At 35.8% G+C, this 23,394-nt stretch overlaps 1 protein-coding gene across 1 annotated transcript in view; it reads right to left on the minus strand.

The window, feature by feature from the left end:
* The window catches only part of TTC6 (tetratricopeptide repeat domain 6), a 210,944-nt gene that overhangs the window by 32,842 nt on the left and 154,708 nt on the right, over positions 1-23,394 (minus strand). The window contains exons 17-27 of the mRNA XM_006152364.3: positions 21,699-21,835; positions 18,749-18,918; positions 17,171-17,291; positions 16,068-16,218; positions 12,304-12,386; positions 10,957-11,033; positions 10,388-10,548; positions 7,345-7,479; positions 5,912-6,061; positions 4,854-4,994; positions 1,765-1,878 (exon numbers count right to left, since the gene is read on the minus strand). Coding sequence (XP_006152426.2) covers positions 1,765-1,878; positions 4,854-4,994; positions 5,912-6,061; positions 7,345-7,479; positions 10,388-10,548; positions 10,957-11,033; positions 12,304-12,386; positions 16,068-16,218; positions 17,171-17,291; positions 18,749-18,918; positions 21,699-21,835 — 1,440 coding nt within the window. The remainder of the gene's footprint in view (positions 1-1,764; positions 1,879-4,853; positions 4,995-5,911; positions 6,062-7,344; positions 7,480-10,387; positions 10,549-10,956; positions 11,034-12,303; positions 12,387-16,067; positions 16,219-17,170; positions 17,292-18,748; positions 18,919-21,698; positions 21,836-23,394) is intronic.

The following is a 23,394-nucleotide window of genomic DNA, read 5'->3' on the forward strand; positions in this document are numbered from 1 at the left end:
TGAGAAACAGGTGGAGGTAGACAAAAAAGGCAGAGGTGACACTGTTAAACGACATCCACATCCGTCCACATGCTGGAGGTTAGATGGTTTTACAAAGCCACCTAAAGACTGTTAACCCAAAAGCAAACAAACCTGTGAACAGCAATACAGGTCTCTAACTCCCTGTGTGACTTGGCTGAGTTTTCTAACCTCTCCCTACTTCTATTTCCTCATCTGTAAAATGAGTGGACTGGATAAAATGCCTTAGGGTACCCGAAACTCTAAAATCACCAAGATTTCATTATTCTAATCAGGTTTGACTTTACTTAGGTAGTTCTGCACTTTATTAACAGAGCATTAGCTCCTGTAATATCTGTCCTAACAAAGTCCAAACAAAGCCCACCCACTCCATTGTTTTTGGCTTTCAGGGTTACCTCTCTGGCAGGGATGGAGGGTGGAGAGGAATTCATCAAAGATACCTGCTGTGCAGGTTACTCTGATAAATAATGTTTTAATTAACTCCTAGAGTCTTAACAACTCCCTTGTTAAAAATTATTAATTTGTCAACATTTCTGGAGGGAGCTGACAGTTTGGTAGGAATTTTGCATCCTCTCAGGCAGAAACGTGTTTCTCAATTTCTTTCCTTCCAATGCTTATCCATTTCCAGATTTCTATATGTTTTAAATGGACTTAGACAAGGTTTACAAAGATTGGAAGTTCATCCACAAAGAACAAAGAGAATGTGATGTAGTTCTCCAGGGGAATGCTTCATTTGCCACAGAAGTGAGCAGAAAAGATGAGGAGACAAGTGGATAATCGAATAAGAAAAGCAAGCAGATGGGACAAAATAGTAAGAGACCACAAACCAGCTGCTCCCCACTGAAGAATCCTTCTTGAAAAATGACCCAGCTAACAAGAGGAGGGAGGGAGGAAGATCAGAAAACATAAGCAAGTGTTTGCACAGGTAGACACTGGATCAAGACAAATAGAGAAAACAGTGTGCTAGAGCAACAGTTAGGCCTTCAAAATAACGAAGCAAATCTTGCTCACTGGTCCCTGGAGCTGGAAACCACCACTCCAAACGCTTTGCTGTACAGTCGTCTAAGAACCACGGGAAAAAATATGATCATGAACAGCTCCAGCTAATGTTGAAATTTTGAAGCAACAATATTGCTGTGGCCAGTGCTTCAAAATACTACAATGTATATAGTGTATCAATAAAAACATACTTGGGGCCAGCAGGTGGCATAGTGGTTAAGGCACTGGACACTCCCACATGGCTGACCACGTCCCAGACCTGGTGGCTTGCTTTCTCACTTTCCCTTTCTTCTCTCTCTCTCTGTCTCTCTCTGGTCAAATTAAAATAAATGAATGAATAAATAAAATTAATAAATAATTATTTTTTAAAAGGAAACATACTCAAAACTATGTATTTTCATTTTTCATGCCTTTGAATACTCATTTAAGCATTTCGAAATTGATTTTCATTTGACTTAATACAAAAGTTATAAAAAAATTTGGTGAGCACCAACAAAAAATTAAATATTCTTTGAAATGGTTCCTCTGTTTCTAAAGTTTTTTTGTATATATTTCCAGTTGAATTATTTTTCAAAATTATAGCAAAATTAATAAGAAAATTGCATGCACTTTAAGCAGGTTTATAAATACTTTAACGTGTTACTTATTAGATGTCATTTATTGATTACTTATTGAATTCAATAAGCTATTGAATACAGGTTTTACTGAATGTTGTAAACGTGTTGTCTACTAAAATAGCAATCTTACCATCTGAAATTCCTTTATCTTGGTGTAACATAATGCTCTGTTATAAAAGGCTACATAATTATTTTTGTCCATGTTGACAGCTATGTTTAAATCTGTAATCGCTAATTTATAAGCCTACAAAAAAAAGGGGGAAGAAGGGTAAATAAATAGATAAGAAGAGTAAAATACAATAAAATAAAACTTAGTTGTGAAAGAAATTCTTCACCCTATCAGAGTTTTGGAACATTTTCAAACATCCAATGTCTCATCTGTGAAATTGAAACAATCAAGCTTATCTTTCTTTTTTTTTTTTTAAAGAATTATTTATTTATTTATTTTGGTCATTCATTCATTTTAATTTGACCAGAGAGAGAGAGAGAGAGAGAGAGAGAGAGAGGGAGAGAGAGAGAAAGTGAGAAAGCAAGCCATCAGTTCTGGGACTCAAACTATGGTTGGCCATGTGGGAATGTCTAGCACCTTAACTACCATGCCACCTGCTGCTCCCTAAGCTTATCTCTCATAGAGTTATTTAAGAAGCTTTTCTAGGGAACCAGCAGTTAGCGTAATGGCTATGTCGCTGGGCTCCCACGTAGTCGACCGCGGTTCGTGTCCCGGACCCGGTGGCTTAAAACTCACGTCAGGCACGTGTGCGTGCGTGCCCAAGATCCCGAGAGGAGAATGGAGGAGAAGAGATTGCGGCGTGACCATCCTCCCTGGGGGGTGATTTCTCGCTTTCTGTCTCTATGTCTCTCTCTGTCTGGCGAGCGCACGGGCCCTACAGTGAAAATCTCTCCAAAAAAAAAAAAAGAAGCTTTTCTAGGGACCAGCAGATGGTGTAATGGCTATGTCACTGGACTCCCATGTAGTTTAGTGCAGTTTGAGCCCAGACCCAGTGGGTTAAATTCATACCAGACACATGTGCCTGTGTGCTCAAGATCCCAAGAGAACAGAGGAGAATTGTGTGGCATGGCCATCCACTTGGGGGGTTGATTTCTTGCTTTCTGTCTCTCTGTCTCTGTCTTTCTGATGAGTGCACACATCCTATACCAAAAACCTCTCAAAAGAAAAAAGGAAACTTCTAGAAGAAATTATAGTTTTTCTATAAATAAAATTAAACACATCAACAACTTTAATTTACACAGTTATTACCTATGATGCTATATGGTGAGGAGAAAATGAATTATGGGTATAATTTTATATAAAGAAAAGTAACCCATATTCATCAGCAAATGTTCACCAGTTGGCTTGTTCTGCCACTCAGACTGCTATATAACACTACCTGTTACTCAGACTGTAATACCACACAACCATGATGTTTTCTACTAACTTTTTCTCTTACTTCCTCCTAGATTCTTCTCTAATACTTTATATCATCCATTTCTATAATGGTAATTTTCATGGAGTTAATACATAATACAAGGTCTTATTTTTGCTTTAAGTAAGGAATTATTTGCAAAATATTTCATATGAGATAGCTACAAAGAAAGGTCAGAAGAGAATAGTAGGGAGAGACAAAGTATTCCATGTACTATCAGCTATCAACCACGCTGTTCATACACTTTAACCTAACAATTTCTATTTAAAAATCAATCATAAACTCAAGCAATAATTTTGTTATTAGTTATACATAACTGCATCATTTATTTGTTCATTAGGATTTTGCATAGGCCACATACTCTTGCCAGAGAATGACAGAGGGAGATAGTGAAAAGGAAAGTAAGAAATCATCCCCTAAAGGGAATGGCCATGCTGCAATCCTTTCTTTTCTGTTCTCTTCCTGGGCTATTGGGCATGCATGCACACACACCTTGTGTGATCTTTAAGCTGCCAGGTGTGGGATTCAAACTGAGGTCATACTGGAGTCCAGTACTTTAACCACCGCACAACTTGCTGGATGCAGACTGCATCATTTAAAAGTAGTAAGCCCAGCTGTGGTGTTGTTCACTGCTACAGATGCTATTTCAAGGCTGAGGTCTTTCGGGAGACCAGGGCTCAGTTCTGACCCAATGTAAACAGGCATACTTATTGTCCTAGCTATTGGGAAAGCTGAGGCAGGAGGACTGAGACACATCAAGACTCTGTCAAACATCGATCTCACTCTGTCTCTCTCTCATAAGTAAATAAAACATTTTTTAAAAGTAAAAAATGGGAACCAGCAGGTGGCATAGTGGTTAAGGCACTGGACTCCCACATGGTTGACTGTGGTTTGAGTCCCAGGATTGTAAGCTTGCTTTCTCACTTTCTCTCTTTCTCTCTCTGGTGAATTGAAAAAATATAATAATAATTACACTAACTTAAATAATACTTTAAAAAATTGAAAATGAAAAACAACCCAAATATTTAACAATGATGTGGTTAAAAATAAAATATGGCAGAATATCATACACTCAGAAAAATAGCACCTTCAAAGATTAAGTATAAGACACAACACAAATTACATAAGTAGCATAATACTGTTTTGAAAAATATATATTTACATTATCAGAAAAATACAAAATTAAAGCAAATATACCAAATGCTCTCAGAAATTATCATTTGAGGGACCAGCGGTTAGCGTAGTGGCTATGGCGCTGGACTTCCATGTGGTCGACCACAGTTCGCGTTCTGGACCCAGTGTCTTATAACTCACGCCGGGCGCGTGTGCATGCGTGCCCAAGATCCCGAGAGGAGAATGGAGGAGAAGGGATTGCGGCGTGGCCATCCACCCTGGGGGATGATTTCTCGCTTTCTGTCTCTCTGTCTCTATCTGGTGAGCACATGCGCCCTATAGCAAAAACCTCTCAAAAAAAAAAAAAAAAGAAATTATCATTTGATAGTGGGATAATAACCCTTTATTTCTTTCTGTATTTTCCAAATAGTCTAATAAATGTATATTATTTTATTAATAAAAATAAATAATAATATTTATGGGTAGATGTCAAAAATAAATATTGCCACATTGTGGGGTAAAACATCTATGAACCAAAATTCCTTTTGATGCACTGTGAAAGCGCGAAGTGCTCTATACAGTTCTGTCCTTCATGCTACAGTGATTCTCCACCCACAGAGAAGAAAAGGAAGTGGGAGTCCCCATTTGGCATTCAGAGAATTCACTCATTTTAGGGTCCTACCTTGTTGTAGTATTTCAGAACTCCTCTGTAGAGATAGGCCCGCACACTCTCCGGACAAATTCTGATAGCCTCGTTACAATTCAAAATAGCTTTGGAATATCTGCCTTTTGAACCGTAGAAGGCTACTCGACTTAAATATGCCTATTCTCAGAAAGAGAGAAGAAAAACGGGAATGGATGCTTTAGAAAAATTATTAAGGAAAATTCTGAACAAACAGAATCATTGAAAATAATACTATAAAGATCACCCATATAGCGATCACTTGGATTAATAATTATTCACATTTCGCCATAATTGTTTTATCCATTATTTTCTGAATTAGTCAAAAAGAAGTTGAGGACATCATAATACTTTAATGAAGTCTTCCAGTATGTATCTCCTTTAAAAAAAGGCATTACCTATGTAACCACACTACCATTATATACTAAGAAAATTAACAGTGATTCCTTAAAATCATCTACTAGTTAATTCATATTGAAATTTCACAAAATTTTTAAATCAGGCCTCACCTATTAAATTTTGTGTTGTTTTTATAGGCTATTAAAATGCAGGAATCAATATGATAGTTTAAAATGTTAATCACATAGTGTATAATTAAAGGTATTAATATCTATGTTAATGTTAACAATATTTATAAACATTCTGGTTTACAAATTCTTTTACATACAGAACATCTTTGATGGAAATAATATTTTTAGTTAAATAAGAAATGCAGATTTCTGGATTATCAAAATACAGGTCATAGAAAGATAGGTATAAGTTGGGGCCAGCAGGTGGCATAATGGTTAAGGGCACTGGAGTCCCACATGGCTAACCACGGTTCAAGTCCCGGACCTGGTGACTTGCTTTCTCATTTTCTCTCTCTCTCCCCCCTTCTCTCTTTCTCTCTCATCAAATTAAAATAAATAAATAAATAAAGTTAAATAAAATAAGTCTTTAAAAAAAAAGCTAGGTATAAGTAACTGATTACTGCTAATTAATAAAATGGCATGTAAAAGATGCAATCGTTTTATAAGAATTAACTCACTTTAAATCACTGACAACATTTATTTAAATACCTGATAATGTTTTGGATTGATGGTAATTGCACGATTAAAATCCAGGATTGAGTTATCCTTTTGGAGTTTTATTTTGCAGAGCCCTCGTTGATAAAAGCCTTCTGCAAAATCAGGATTTGTTTTCACAGCTTTTGTAAAAAACTCAAAAGCCTGAAAGAGCACATTGCTAAAATGAAAACCACTTAGTGATAAAAGATATTATTTGAAAATGTTAGTAAGTTACAATATATAACAATTGTTGGAAAGTTTCACTCTATTCTTTGATCATTTTAAAGAAATTTATTCAACGAAATTTCTGGAGCAACTAAAAGGAATATTTAGAAATAAGTCAGGCTTATTATTATTATTAAAGGCCTTATTCCCAGACTAATGTCTACAATAATTTATGTCATTAGATTTATAATGTTATGGAAAGCACAACTTTAATCATTATTCTTCAGATTTTGTTTCTTCAGAGAAATCATAACCAGCACTTCTATTTCCCCTGAGGGCCCAAGAACCACATAATATAAATAGTTATAAAATTTCAGATAATAGAACTCTAAAATTTTCCCAATATTGTAAAACAAAGTTGAATTTGCTCTGGCTGTCCAAAAGGACTAGAAATATGGAAAAAATATGTCTGTCTCTCTGGTGAGCTCATATGCCCTACAGCAAAAATCTCTCAAAAAAAAAAAAAAAAGAATGTTCTGGTTTTAATGAATCTGTCCCTTTCTTTTCTCTCTCTGCTTTTTAGATTTTTGTCATAAGGCATGTGTGCTTACCGGAGAGAGAACGAGAGATAGACAGAGAAGGAAACTGAGAAATCACTCCCCAGGAAGGGATGGTCATGCTGCAGTCCCTTCTCTACCAGTCTCTTTCTGGGATTTTGAGCACACATGCATACATGCCTGCAATGTTTTACAAGCCACCTAGTCTGGGACTCAAACTGCAGAGTTGACCCTGTGGGATTCAGCATTTTAACCAACACACCACCTACTGGCCTGAGTCTGTCTGTCTTAACAGGTTTCAATCTAATTTGAATAGTCTAATTGTCAATGAGAGAAGCCAAACACTGTCCTCATCATTTTTCATTTAGTCTACATTACATTGAAGTATTCAGTATGTAGTAACTATAATTTAATATGCAAATTCATACCAATATGATAAAATTATTTTTCTATAATAATTTCCTATAGTTATATTTAGTATTTGGTAGGAAACACACACTAGTCTTTTGAATATTATTGACAAGCAAGCATCAAATAAAATGTATTAAACATATAAAACAATGTCATAGATAATTCAGGCTCTAAACTAATATGAGCCAAGTCTTATAGAAGTTTTGAACTCATCAAAACTAGTCAAGGCAGGAGACAGCCTTCAGAAATAAAACTGAATGCAATCAGTTTCTAAAAGCAGAAATAACCTGAGCTTCTAAATACCCAAAATACCATTTGTAAGTTGCCTTCCTCCAAGTAACAAAGACCCAAGTTATACAGACAGTCTGCTGAAGTGGCTACAGCATTTGGTCCTTTATCCGAAAGAGAAAAGACTTCCAATGCCTTCTTAAACATTTTCATAGCTTCCTATAACAATTTGGGAAGAAAAAAGTGTGAGAGAAGTAGGGATGCTTCTTTCTAATATTTATGTAGCATTACATGTAAGTATTAAAAGGAACCCATAGCACTCAGCTCTTCTCTCATTTCACTCGGGAACACACTTCTTGTCAGGAGCATAAGAGGACCCAGTTCAGGATCATCATCACAGCAAATCCCACTTAGGGACCTAGCCTATAAACCAGTAGTTAAACAGGTTTGCCCGCATGAATTTGTGGAACTGTAATTTCTAAATTTTCTTTTTTAAAAAAATAATGTATTCTATGAGTGAAAGAGACAGGGTCTCAACAGGGTCCCAAGCCATGATTCACCCCCACCTTCAGCCAATCTGGATCATGATACACACGTACCTGGCATACTCAGGGATGTTTCTCACAATCTTCCCATGTGCATCTGCATTGCAGAGTATCACATTTTATGACTATGCCCCCACCAGCCCCATATTATTTCCAAATTTTCTTCTAGTCTTAAATTGGACCTAAACTTATGGACTAGTTTATTGTCAATTTTCAAGTAATGTTCCTGAACGAAATATTAAGGAGCTACCAGGCAGTAAAAGATCACCTCTGATAATACTGACATAATTTTAATCAACATTTATTTTGTCCTGTCACACTCTTAATGAAGTTCTATTGGCACCAGAAAATAAACTACCATCAAAAATGACCCCTTGAATGATTTAGTCAAGATAGTTTAAAAAAAAAACTCAGTGAAAAGATATAAATTTGTCAAGTTGAAATGCCAGTTAATAATGAACTATAAAATCACTATATATAATCACTATATATATAAATATATATAAACATGTGTTATTCATTATCTTGTAATGGGCCAGAACTTGCCCAAATAAGTACAACCTAGTACTAAATGCTGTTTCATAAATGTGCTTAGAGGACTAGTGTGCTGAGAGGGCCAAGGCCAAGGGACCTAAAGTGGACTCCCGCTGGGGGGAGGAAGTGAAAATGCTGGCTGCAACAGTGTGATCAGTAAGAACAGTACCAGCTTCAATCTTCTATTTGCAATAGAAAGCTTAATGGACCAATGGGAGTGCTCCCTGAATTAACCACTCAGAACTGCCCATGTTTCAAATCCTCTATTTGCATAAAAGGATCCAATTGAAGACTTGAGCAGGAATCATTGCCCTATAAAAGCCCACTCTTGAACGTCGCTGAAGAGGCAATGTTTTAGAGCAGTCTAGCTCTTTGTCTCGCAGTTCGCATCACCCATAATAAAACTTTCCTCTTTGACAAACCTCATGGTCAGAGATTGGCTTTTATTGCAGGAAGTGACTGATTCCTCTTGCTCCATCTAGGTTGGTTCAGTAACAATCTTATTTCTTAAATTGCATTAAATTGCTAAAGAAAAGATGAGATTTAACTCAGATATGCTCAGTGTCCTTCTTGGTCCCACATCTAGGTTGTTTCAGTAACAATTTCATTTTCTTAAATTATATTAAATAGCTAAAGAAACAGCGAGATTTAACTTGGGGCTGCACAGTGTTTTTTAGTGCTGCCCTTTAATATTAACTCCACATGTTTACAACTCACCTCAACATTTATTATTCTGTCCTTACAGCAGATGACCTCATCATAGAAAAATTGGATTATCTTCTCAATGGTCCTCAGTTTTATGTCTCATCATCCATTTTCATTTGTTTCTCTCCTGTCTTTGAATGGCTTCCCTTTTTTGCCTTTTCAAAGATAAGTCCTCAAGCTATGTCCTTAACCCCACCCTCCTTTTACCCCACCTGAGTACAATCTGTTATTTCCTTCCTCCTTTGGATTTCTGCCCCTTCCCTGTCTCCTTGATTTTATCAAGACTTCGGTCTAGTTTGCTAATGCTTTCAATGCCACTGAAATAAAAAATGAACACATCTTCACATCCTCCTGCTTTCCCCATCTCTCCTTCTCTACTCTATGAAGTCTTCTCAGGGAGATGAGGAGGGACTTGCAGATAAGGCAAAGCAGTGCTGTTACTGCCACATGCATAAAAGCTTGGAAGGGTGTGAAGCTGTTGTTATTATTCAAGCAAAGTTACACACACACACACACACACACACACACACACACATGCACGCACGCATGCACATTCTGAACCAGGACCATGACCATAGAAAGAGGGAAAAGAAGTAAATTTGAGAGAGACTTAGAAAGTAGAACCAAGGGATAGAGTAAAAGAGGGCAGCCAAAGGTGATGTCCAGTTTATACTAGAGCACAGGGACACAGCAGTGGAGAGAAATAGAAAGTATTCCTAAAAAGATGAAGAGATTGACAATTTCTTATGTGGTGAAAAGTAGACAATGATGCATTGCATTTGCAACAAGGAAGTCATTAATGAAAATATCAAGAGCATTTCATTGACAAAACAAGAAATATGACCTGATAAACGTAAAAAGATGCTCGGCCCCATGCTCAGAGAAAAGGTGAATTAAGATCACAATGAGATACCAGTTTTTATCCACCAAAGTGGCAGAAATAAAGTACATCCATACCAATTGCTGAAGATGATACAGATCAAAAACACTCATACCCTGTAGATGGAGGAACAAACTGGTACCACCCTATAAAATAATGTGTCATTTTCTTGAAAGTTAAACTCTCTCATTCTTTCTACATACAAGCAGTTCCACTCCTAGAAATAAATCTGGGAAAACTACTCCACACTTTAACAAAAAATATGAAAAAAATTTTTAAAGAAACTCTATTATTATTAAGAGAAAAAAGGACCCAAATGTTAATTAAAAGAACAAATAAGTGAATAATAAGTAAATAGTACAATATAGTTTTGTAAAAAAAAAGTATTTAAATCATCATACTAGTGTACAATATATCAATGTCATTAATAGGTTTAGTAAACATTACTCAGAGAACTTTTCACCTTTGTTCTCTTGGCCTTCAGATGGGCTTTTGCTAATAGAGCATACATGGTTATATCAGGTCTACTGCTTGAGATCCCATCCAAGACTTCAATGGCCTTGTCATGGTTTTCACAAAATGAATAAATGAGTGCTTGCTGTATAGGAGTTAATTCAATGAGACCTAAGAGGAAAGCAGAGTTATCAACACATTTGCCAAATATCAAAGATTTAGAATACAACTACTTTAAGAAAGCCAAGAAATTTAATAATTTTTCTTTATAATATGAATTAAATCAATATTATACTGTGATCTATTTACTACCAGCAAATAGTAAGACATGACAACTACAAACAAAAAAATTATAATTGTAATGCTGATATTTCCTACAATAATTTTTTACAAAATTCACTAGGTTATTTATGAATCATTTTACCATTTGATGTGTACACGTTAAACTGAAAATGTTTCAAATGTATTGTAACTTTAACTTTCAAATGCCACCTATATATAGCTACTACGAATAGTTTAAAAATGTAAGGAAGTATTTCTTAAGTTAAACAATTATAATTGTGCACTAATTATATTTACCTTTGTTCATTTCTGCTACTTGATAAATAGTGAATTTTGCAAGATCATAACATTTCATCATAAGAAGATATTGTCCTCTGGAAGAAATAATAGCTTTTTAATTCTAAGCAGTTAAAAATAATTGTTTAAATAAAATTTCTTATAACCAGTTACTTAAAATTTTACAATTATAGTACATCCACTCATATTTATATATGTATGCATTAAAAATGTAAAAAAGTAAAAACATTTTATATAGAATAAATAGATCAATGATCATAGAGATAGGATTAAAACAATTTAGAAAGTGTGATGCTGAAGACAAATAATATTAAAATCCCTTTTTATGATTATCTTTGTTTAAAATTATACAGTACTGGGGCATGCAGGTGGCATGGTGGTTGAAGCACTGGACTCCCACATAGCTGACCATGGTTCAGGTCCTGGACCTGGTGGCTTGCTTTCTCATTCTCCCTCTTCCTCTCTGTCTCTCTCACTAAATTGAAGAAGAATAATAAACAAAAATGTTAAATAAATAATTATCTTAAAAATTAACAAAATAAAATTATACCATACTTTGTTGCTGAGAAATTATTAAAAGATAAAGTTCAAGGGAAATAAAAGGGGGAAGTATTTACATAAATTGCTAAAATGTGGCCCAAGAAATAAAAGACAAAGCAAGTCCTCCTCAGAATGCTTTGTTCCATTCCATTTTCCCTCATCTATAAATTCTCAAAACTCATATTTTTGGTAGTGGTAACTCATAACTTGAAAAGGGTCCCTTTGAATCAGCTAAGGTTTATGTTTAATATCTCTATGAACACAATTAAAAACAACTGTCTGGACTGACTATGGGGCACAGGCAGTATGGCTCAGTTCTGGGATGCAGGAACTGCCTGGAAGGCCTGGGTTTGTATCTCCGTGCACCTGTGATCTTGACTGGCCTAGAGTCTGGAACAGAAAGACTGCAGCATGGTGACCCTGTCAAAGACGTCTGCTTAATTCTCTCTTGGAAAAAATATATAAATAAAACATTTAAAAAGCACCTGTTTGAAATGTTACCTCATTCTCAGGAGATACATGTAAGTCTATAACTAGTAATCAAGATAACTCTCAAAGAACTTAACCACCAAGTAGTTGTGTTTTGATGCAAAGGTAGGACAAAGGGAAATATCTTTTTATGTTACGCGATAAATTATCTTAAAATATAACAAAAGCAATAACCACATCTGGTTGGTTGGAAGATAACTCTTGCCAGAAAATTCATTGTAAAACAAGAAGGCTGGAACGATGAAGAGAGAACTGAAGGTCCCCACAGATTGCTCAGATGTAGTTATCCCAAAAAGAATGAAGCTTCTATGCCCGTACCTCATGATATATAATTGGATTCCATCTGGCTGAAGGTGGATAGCCTGAGATAACTCATTCACTGCCTTTTTCCATTTATGCAGCTGTTAAGTAACAAACAGACACTTAGCTACTGATAATACCAATCACTTTCTTTATGATATTTATTCCACCATTTACTATAGACATTTTGCAGGGACTTCGCCTCATAGACAATATATATATATATATATATATATATATATATATATATATATATATATATATATATATATATGATGTAGTCTACTGTTTTTTAATTATTTACCTTTAATTTTGAAAAATAATTATACCCACCAACATATATATATAATTTTACATAAATGTGATTATATCATACTTTCTAGTATGTGTGCTTTTCTCTTTTTGTTTTAGCTTTTCAATTTTTCTCCCTTAAGTATGATGATCTTTTCACTCAACTTCACCTATGTCAATAATTAGCATGCATGGGACCAGCAGTTGGCGTAATGGCTGTGTCGCTGGACTCCCACGTAGTCGACCACGGTTCGAGTCCCAGACCGGGTGGCTTGAACTTACGCCAGGCGCATGTGCGTGCGTACCCAAGATCCCAAGAGGAGAATGGAGGAGAAGGGATTGCTGCGTGACCATCCCCCCTGGGGGGTGATTTCTCGCTTTCTGTCTCTCTGTCTCTGTCTGTCTGGCGAGCGCACGTGCCCTATAGCAAAAACCTCTCCAAAAAATAAATAAATAAATAAAAATAATTAGCATGCAAAAGACAGTAAAATAAAAAGTAAAAGTCAATGTCACTTCAATAAAAGGGAAGAAAAATAGGCTTGCACCAAAATTAAGAAAATGAATGAACAAACAAAATACAAGAAGTATAAACAAATGAGATATATGTGACATCAATATACATATAATGACAAACATTGAATCTTTCCTAAGTATTGATCACAGAAACACAATCTGAATTTGTACAAATTTTGGGACAAAAGTCAACTACTACTGGATAAATTACAGAAGTACTATACACACACCAATAAAATTAACCTGGAGTAATCAACCACTCTTCTTATTATAATGATGTGATAATGCAAAGAAGAGAACGTGAAGAACTAATTTGTGCTTGGAAGGAGGCAGTACCTGAAGAAATGGTACAAACTGAAGGAAACTGTGTGAATGGCATCAAAAGAAGAAAGCCAAAAGGAGGAAGTTTGAGATTTATTAAACAAATTGGAGAATTTCTGGTGAACATCAGGCCTACTGCTCCTTAAGCTGACCCTGCTCAAGCTGATATAATAAATGAGTCCTCTAATGGTATGTCCACGTCAAGGTACCTGTTCTACCATTGTACATATCTATGCATTGAGGAGACCCTGGTTTGGGACAGATAGAGGCTCACTCTCTGATCTCCACAAGTTTCCTAGGTATTGAACTTCTACAGGCAGTCTTAGATTAGATTCACCCTGGAGGCTGAACCAGTAACAGTAACAGTATATATTCATCTACATACATACGCAAGGGTTGATTTATAATGGTTTTATTCACATGAAATCATATAGCATACAGCATACACTCTTCTCAATCTTCCTTTTCTCACTTGAGAATATCTCATGGAAGTCCCTTCAAGTCAGCTGGCATAGTTATATTTTTCTTTGTACTGACTCTATAATATCCCATGGTGTGAATACTGTATAGAGATTTTGACCTCTCAGAAGAAAGAGTCATTGAACACGTGTCGTTACACTCTACTGTCCTGCTGTCTCCTGGTTCCTGTGTGTGCTCAGGAGAAATTCGACTCCTTCAGATGGTCTCGGCTTTATCAACAGGGTCGACTTAAACCAAAGAACCACACGTTAAAAGTGTATCTATGCCTGGGCTGGCAGTTGGCCTGGTGGTTAAGACACTAGACTCCCACGTTGCCAACTGCGGTTTGAGCCCCAGACCTGGCAGCTTGCCTTCTCACTTTTCCTCTCTCTGGTCAAATTTAAAAATAATAATAAATAAAATTAAATAAATAATTACTTAAAGAAAAAATAACTGTGTCTAGGCTTCCCCCAGTGTAGGTCAAGAGCAAACTTTCCCTGAGGTCAACACTGAACCCATTCTGAGTCTTCTACCCCCCTCATTGGAAAGGTAAGGACTTTGAAGGGGATTGTAGCCACACTGAGTCCTGAGATATAGACAGTGTCCAGGACACCCTCAATGGACATGTCGTATAAGCAAGAACCACACCTTTGTATGTTCATATGGTGATGCTGAGGGTGGTTTTTAATCTCAGCATAACCTAGCCTATCATTTTTTTTTCTTTTTGAGAGGTTTTTGTTACAGGGCGCATGCGCTCGCCAGAAAAACAGAGAGACAAAGAGACAGAAAGTGAGAAATCACCCCCCAGGGGGAATGACCACACCGCAATCCCTTCTCCTCCATCCTCCTCTCGGGATCTTGGGCACGCATACACACATGCCCGGCATTAAGCCACCGGGTCTGGGACTTGAACTGCGGTCGACTACATGGGAGTTCAGCGACATAGCCATTACACTAACTACTGGTCCCCAACCTAGCCTATCTTGACTGAAGCCACATGGCTAGAGGACTTACAGGAAATGAGCATGGAAAAGTAAAGAAGACCAGCTCCTGTGGGCTCTTCCAAGTCTTTGGCTTTTTAGGATTTGGCTTTTGTTCTAACCACAACAAAAGGAAGCTATTGACAGGTTTTAAAAAGCAAAGAAGTGAAATAATCTGACTTATGTTTTGGCAAAATCACTTTGGCTGCTGTGTTGAAAAATTCCTCCAAAGTGGTAAAGAACAGAAGCAAGAAGATCAGGAGGCTATTACAATAATCCTGATGAGAGGGACCAACAGGTGGTGTGGTGGCTAAGTGTTGGACTCCCACACGCAGACCATGGTTTGAGTCCTGGTCCTGGCAGCTTGCTTTCTCACTTTGCATCTCTCTCTCTTTCTCTCTGTCTCCCTCCCTGTCTCTCTCTGGTATGTGCATGTACCCTTTAACAAGTTTAAAAACATTAATAACAACAATAAATAAAAGTAAATCAATAATTATTTTTAAAAAAATAATAATAATCCTTATGAGAAATGACAGTGTCTCGGACAGGGCGACTAGTCATGAAGTGATGGAAAGGGTTATCTATTTTGAGGATAGAGACGAGAGTTAACAGGGGTCATTTCTGGAAGTTCAGATTTAGTTGGGGTTAGGGAACATTTTTATGATTTACTGTATTGTTTGAATTTGTTGAAGATATGTTCAATTTAATTTTTCATTTAGATAACTTGTTAAAATTAAGCAAAGTTTCAAGAAAAGTATGAATGGTTAAGATCTCATTCTGTGTATGAATCCCATTCTTTGAAAACACACAGATACTCAGACAAATACACATGTATACACAAAACATTGAACTAATAGATTCCAAATGTTAATTGTAGGTATCTCTAGAGAATGAAATTATATTTTAAATTTATTCTTATTTACATACGTGTATCAGTTACAATAAATATATATTGCTTTTGTAATAAAGAAAAAAGGTATTGTCTTTTTAAAAGACATAACAAATGCACACCTCATAGACTTTATAAGGGACTACTTATACTTAAACTATATCTGCTTAACATTTATTGCTTAACATTTATTGCTCATATATACATTAACTTTTACAATTAGCCAAGGAAAAAATGCATTAATATATTTAAAATTATATTGAACTAGTGTCCAGAAAACTAAAACTTAAAAAACAACAACAACAACAAAGTTCTCAAGCCTTAAATACCTTGTAATAGGCTTCTGCTCGACAAATATAGCTTTGAATATGTAATGGATTGATTCTAATAACCTCAGAAAAATACTGAACAGCTTCAGTGTAGTTATCCAGATGCAGCAGATATATGAGACCAATATTTACATAAGCCAAAGTAAAAGTTCTAGGGGAAAAAAGGCAAAATCTTGTTAGGTATTTTTATTTATTCCAGATGTTCACCTCTTATGAATGAATCTAATGAAATACATACATTAGGGCATTTTTAATGTTTTGTAAAGCAAATATACTAATTAACTATTCTCTATTTAAAATGATAAACATCTTTATAAACCCTTGGTAGGGAATTAACATGAATAAAGTTGGTGATAGGAACAGAATTTCTGAAGTCTTCTAGCCTCTTAGCAATACTGTAACTCTTCCTTAACTTTGAAACACAAAGTTAATTTTCCTCAATTCAGAAGTCTTTGCCTTAGGCCACTAAGCTGGCCAGGAGTAACAGGAAGAAAACAGTGAGAAATTAGTGTCCTAGAGATGATTATATAGAAAGAGGGCGTAGAGTAGTGGTTTCTAGAGACTGGGAAGGGCAGGGGAGAGTAAGGATAGAAATGTTCGTCAATGGATATAAAATTATAGTTAAAGGAACAAGTTCTAGTGTTCTATACTACAGAAGGGTAACCACAGTTAATGATCATTTATTGTATATTGATGGTTAGCTAAATGTTTTCAACACGAAGTAATGACAAATGTTTGAGATTATGTATATGCTAATAACTCTAATTTGATCATTACACATTGTATTAATGTGTAAATTATTTACAATTATTAGGCATCAATTAATTTTTTATTTTTTATAAATTTTCAAGGATAAAAATGTTTTTAATCTAATGAAAGAATAGTATGATGCTGATGTGGAAAATTTTTCTAATTGTATAAGTGCAATAAAATATTCTGAACTTACTGTAAAAAAAAGTTGTATTCTAATTTTAGAATGATTTTATAACTGTCTCACTTTCTACTAGGTTACCAACGATGAAAAAAGAAAGGTTCTTTTTTCTTTTTTTTTCCCCTTAATTTTATACAAAAGTGAAATCGTAAGTATAAAAAGGAAAACGTACCTTTCTAGAGAAACAACAGTCTCAAAGTCACAGATTGCCAGCAACCACAATTTTAGTTGTGTGTAGAGTATGCCCCGATGTAGGAAACAACTAAGATTTTCGTAGCCATCATTTATGAGGGCTTAAAAATAAAAGTATATATATCTTATTCAGGTTCTGAACAACCATCTCTGAGTTATGTTTTAGTCTATAGCCTTCTTATTGCTTATTCTTACTTTTTAACATCACAAATAAATCATATGTATAATTATTTGGTGAGTAAAAAGTAGTACTGTACATAAAAAATGTAATTGTTAACTATTAGCAGGGCTATCACGGTTCAAACACTCACTAAAGCAGGGAGAAATCAGTGATAATCCGGTGTAGTCCACTCATTTCACAGACAATAAGATTAAGGTCCAAAAGCACATGACCACATCCACAAAACAAGTCACTGGCAAGGTGGACCTAGAGTCTAACTACAGTCAGAAGGCTACCAATGCCCTTGATGGCCCGTTAGGATCACGAAGATGTAATTACTGGCCAAGGAACAGGCTCAGGTACATGTCCAGACCAAGACAGATGGCAGAGGTCAAATTAACATAATGATTTGGATGGGCAGTTGCAAAGAGGTAAGAAGAACTTGGAGTTAAGGCAGCCCATTTGACTATGTACATCCAAAATAAGAGAAAGGGGCAAAAAGAACTTCCACTTAGTACTCCAGGTGTGTGATTCTCATCAGTAACCAGCCCTAAAGGTCATAGTATGTCTCTGACTTACTGAGTCCTTATTTCCTTTCAAAACCATACGATATCATCTATACTATACATAATACAATACAGTATGTATCTACGGTTTTTGCCTTAGGATACATGTGCTTGCTGGAGAGAGACAGTGAGAGGCAAAAAGAGAGAAATCACCTGGCCACACCACAGTCCCTTCTCTTCCATTATTCTCCCAGGATCTTGGGCACACAGGCACATTTGCCCTGCATGAGTTTCAAGCCACGGGGTCTGGGACTAGAACTGCGATCGGCCATGTTGGAGCCCAGTAACATAACCACTATACCATCTGCTAGCCCCTATATAAGAAAATTTTAATGAGTAAGTATATATACTATTGGGTCGTCAGGAAAATCATGATGCATTTTTTTTTTTTTTGGAGAGGTTTTTGCTATAGCACACATGCACTCGCCAGACAGACAGAGAGAGACAGAGAGACAAAAAGCGAGAAATCACCCCCCAGGGGGGATGGCCATGCCGCAATCCCTCTCTTCCGTTCTCCTCTCGGGATCTTGGGCATGCACGCACACGCGCCCGGCGTGAGTTTTAAGCCACCGGGTCCAGGACGCAAACTGCGGTCGACTCCATGGGAGTCCAGCGACATAGCCATTACACTAACTGCTGGTCCCATGCATTTTTACATAGAAAAACAAACAAACAAACAAACAAAAAAATACGTCATGTCTTTCCTGATGACATAATAGTATATAATAATATACATATTACATTAGTGATCCCACATCAGTATTCTGCTCTTCGAAATTATGCTACTGAACTTCAAATCAGATTTCTACATATGCAATTGAAAGCAAAGTACCTGAAACACTATAGTCCTGAAGTGCTCTAAAAGGGTTACTCTTTCTAAATATGCAGGCTCGATAATAAAATGCTAACCAGTTATTAGGATCTAAGTGAATTGCAGCAGAAAAGTCTTCAGTTGCTTGTTTATAAAAGTGCCGTTTAAAATATGCTCTCCCTCGTAATGTCCTAAAAATTAAAAAAAAATCATTTTTTAGCATGTATTGTAAAATATATATCTTCTTTTTGATAAGCTTGCACAACTAATTTTTTTTTTAAAGGTTTTTGCTATAGGGCACGTGTGCTCGCCAGACAGACAGAGAGAGACAGAGAGATAGAAATAGAGAAATCAGCCCCCAGGGGCAATGGCCATGCTGCAGTCCCTTCTCCTCCATTCTCCTCCTGGGTTCTTGGACACGCACGCACACGCGCCCGGCGTGAGTTTTAAGCCACCGGGTCCGGGACGCAAACCGCGGTTGACTACATGGGAGTCCAGCGACATAGCCATTACGCTAACTGCTGGTCCCAACAACTAATTTTGAATAACAATTTGTGATTAGTTCTACTTCCCTCTCAAGAGTTTAGTCATGATGTAAAAATGACAAACTTTTTAAAAATAAGGTATACTGGGGGTGGGGGTGCTGGCATATAACATGATAGTCAAGGCAGCTGGACTCCCACATGACTGAGTGCAGTTCGAGTCCTGGACCTAGCAGCTTGCTTACTTACTTTCCTTCTCTCTCACTGTCTCTCTCTGGTCAGCTTAAAGAAAACAAAAAATAAAATAAGATAATGACAATGAATAAAATTAAATAAAATAATTCTTTAAAAAGTATATTTTATTTTATATATATAATTACATTTATAATTAAATATTTTATTTCATACATTTATCAAGATTTGTCAATAAAATAAATGCAGTATTTATTTATTTTTATTATTCATTGAGTACTCAATGTGTTAGGCAGTCATATGATTCCATTAGTTGGGGTTCTTCAAAGAAACAGAACCAACAAGATCATTAGGTCATTGGGAAAGTCATGACACATTTTTGTATAGAATATATATGTAAAAGAAAAGATTTATAATAAGAATTAATCACAAGGCAGAGAGGTACTACAATATACTGTCTACAAGATGAAGAAACAGCTGGAAGACCCAGAAGCAGAAAAGCTGGTATAGTTCCCATCTGAGTTCCAAAGGGGATCCATATCCATAGAAGACTGTAGCCTAAATGCTCTCCCTGGCTACTGGTGTGAGTCCAAAGTCCAAAGATTAAAGAACGTGAAATCTGTTTGCCTGGATGAGTGCACAGACCGGAAACCAGCAGAAACATACAGCCAATGTCTAAGTAGAAAAGCAGGGATGGGACAGGTAGAATGTGTAAAACATGCAACACCCTATGCCAGGAGGACGAGGGAGAAAAGAAAAAGAAACAGCACCCTACTCCTTCAGTTTGTCCCTTCCATGCTCCCAGCTGATTAAATGGTGCTGGCCCACATTGAAACGGTTCTTCCTCTCAGTCTGCTAACTCAAATGCCAATTTTTCTGGCTACACTCTCATAAGCACACTTAGAAACAATATTTCACCAGCCTTCCAGACATCCTTCAATCCAGGCAAATTGATGCCCAAAATTGACCATCATACCATTCATTAACATGAAGTTCAAAAAATAGATAAAACTAAACTAAAACCCTAGATTTAATTACACTTATGTAATGAAACTATGAAGAACTAGAAGGAAGTGACTAAAATAAAAGTCATGACAGTGGTTAACTTCTAAGACAGCAAAAATGCAAGGGGATTTCTAGAGCACTGGAAATGTTTGATCAGATGTTACAAAGGGATTTACACTGTGTTAAGTCTTGAAATTGTATATTTCTATTTTTTATAGTTTTTTATACATGCTTTATTTTAATATAAATACTTCAAAATTAAACAAAATTTGCAAGTGAAAAGATAAGATGGTGCTGGAAGGTAGGAGAGTGATAATACATGAAGCTCTGAATGGCTAACCCACATAAGAGAGTTTTAAATTCATGTATAGAGACCTTCCTGAGTATGCCAGGCATGCATATGCTTATGACATGGGACTGGCAGAAGCTGAGAATGGATTGTAGCATAAAGACCCTATTAGGGGGACCAGCATTTAGCGTAATGGCTATGTCACTGTACTCCCATGTAGTCGACAGTGGTTCGAGTCCCAGACCCGGTAGCTTTAAACTCACGCTGGGCGCATGTGTGTGCGTGCCCAAGATCCCGAGAGGAGAAAGAAGGAGAAGGGATTGCGGTGTGGCCATCCCCCCTGGGGGGTGATTTCTTGCTTGCTGTCTCTCTCTCTCTCTCTTTCTGGCGAGTGCATGTGCCCTATAGCAAAAATAAAAACCTCTCCAAAAAAAAAAAGACCCTATTAGGGGTGCTGTTTCACAGACTCTCTCTGTAAGTGTCTTACCCATAGAATAAATAATTTTTTATATAAAAAAGAAATTTAAAAAAAAGATGTCTATATACACATTTTAAACCTCTTCAAAACAAAACTTAGATTAAAAGAAAAGCAACAAAATTAGAACTATACAATGATTAATAAGGATGGAAAAATAAAGTTTAATATATAATTTACAGCAAGATGTTACAGAAATCTATATGAATAGTCCTCTGTACTCAATGAATATACAAGGTATAAAGAAAGAAATTGAAGGGAGGAAAATACAGGCAATGGCCAATGCTTTAAAAATTGATAATGTAACTATTATTTAGGAAATAAAATCAAAACGACTCTAAATTGTCATTTGTGTCTATGAATAAGTTAAATTGCCATTATCATTAGGTTAGAAATAAGGAATTTCTTCATCCACTGATAGTAATTTATTATTTTTAATGGGCTGTCTGTATATTTCAAGCAAATTTCTCTCCTAGTAATGTATTTCAAAAAAGTAATTACAAAAACTACATCTAAAATAATTCGTACCTTGCTTGTGAATCTTGATGATTTATATTTAACAATGCTGTAAAATCCTGTATGGCCGCACTCCAGTTTTCATTTTCATAGTAAAATATTCCACGTTTCAATAATGCATCTGTTCTTTTCGGATCATATAAAATACACTATGGGGTTGGGGGAAGACACATAAATATATCACACAATGAAAAAGAACTAAGAAAAGTATAAAATCGCATAGGATTAAATTGATCGCAAGCATTTTTTTAACTTCAATTTACATAAAAGCAACTTATTATTACTATTATTATTTATTTGCTCTAGAGAGAGACACAGCGAGAGAGGGAAAGTGTAGAATCACCTTCCAGGGGAGATGACCACACTGCAATCCCTTTTCCTCTTCTCAAGATCTTGGGCATGCACACACATGCATCCAGTGTGATTTTCATGCTGCCAGGTCTGGGACACAAACCACACAGCTGGTCATGTAGGATCCAGCACCTTAACCTCCAGGCCACGTGCTGGAGCAGCAATATTAAAATGTAATATTTTCAGATTTGTGTCTATAGGCTTTATCTTTAGGAACTCTATCCATCATCAAATTCTACAGAGGAAAATTTTTTTAAGGAAAAAACCAGCATACACAAGAAACCAAGGTTTTTGTCTACTAACAAAATTCTCTGATAAAAATTAAAAAGTGAACTGTTCTCCTACAGTGAGATTATATTGGATCTATTAAAACATTTTATCCTAATTGAAGATGAAACATATTAGGACACATCAAAGCTGATCCAGTTGCATCAAATATCTATAAATCCAGTACTAAGATGGGGAAAAGAAATTTTTAAAATCCAAAAATGTCAGTAAAAAAAGAAATAATAAAGATTCAAGCAAAAATAAAATAGAAAATAAAAGAACTATACAGAAAATAAATGAAAGCAAAAGCTGGCTCTTTAAAAAGGTATACATGAATTTATAAATAAAATTGACACACCATTAGCAAGACTAATTAAGGAGAAGAGAGAAAGGAACTTGATAATTCAAATTCACAATGAAGCAGGCAGATATAATGGAAATACAACAAATCATTACAGAATATTCTGAGTGACCCTACACCAATAAACAAGAAAACCTGGATGAGATAGACAAACTTCTGTACAAATATATGCAACCAAGATTGAATCAGGGAGACATAAAAAGTCTGAATACACCTATAACAAGCAATGAGATTGAATCAGTAATAAATAACCTCCCAACAAAGAAAAACCCAGGTCCTGATGGCTTCACTTCCAAATCCTAGAAAACTTAAAAAAAAAAAAAACTAACCCCATTCTACTCAAATTGTTGCTAAAGATCTGAAAGGAAGGACCCTCCCTAATTAATTTCATAAAGCTACCATTACCATCATCCCCCAAACAAATAAGAACATGACAAAAAAGGAAACGTGCAGGCCAGTATCTCTGATAAATATAGATGCAAAAATGCTCATATAAAAAAGGTTATACATCATGACCAAATAGGCTTTAATCCAAAGATGCAACATACACAAAACCATAAATGTAATACACCATATTAACAGAAAAAAATATGATCATATTAATTAATGCAAATAAAACATTTGATAAAATACATTCCTTCATGTTTAAGACTCAGCAAAATCGGCATAGAAGGGACATTGCTCAACACAGTAAAAACCATCTATGAAAAACCCATAGTTAACATCATA

This window comes from Tupaia chinensis, unplaced genomic scaffold (genome assembly GCF_000334495.1).
Source record: "Tupaia chinensis unplaced genomic scaffold, TupChi_1.0 Scaffold000350_1, whole genome shotgun sequence".
NCBI classification, from domain to species: domain Eukaryota; kingdom Metazoa; phylum Chordata; class Mammalia; order Scandentia; family Tupaiidae; genus Tupaia; species Tupaia belangeri.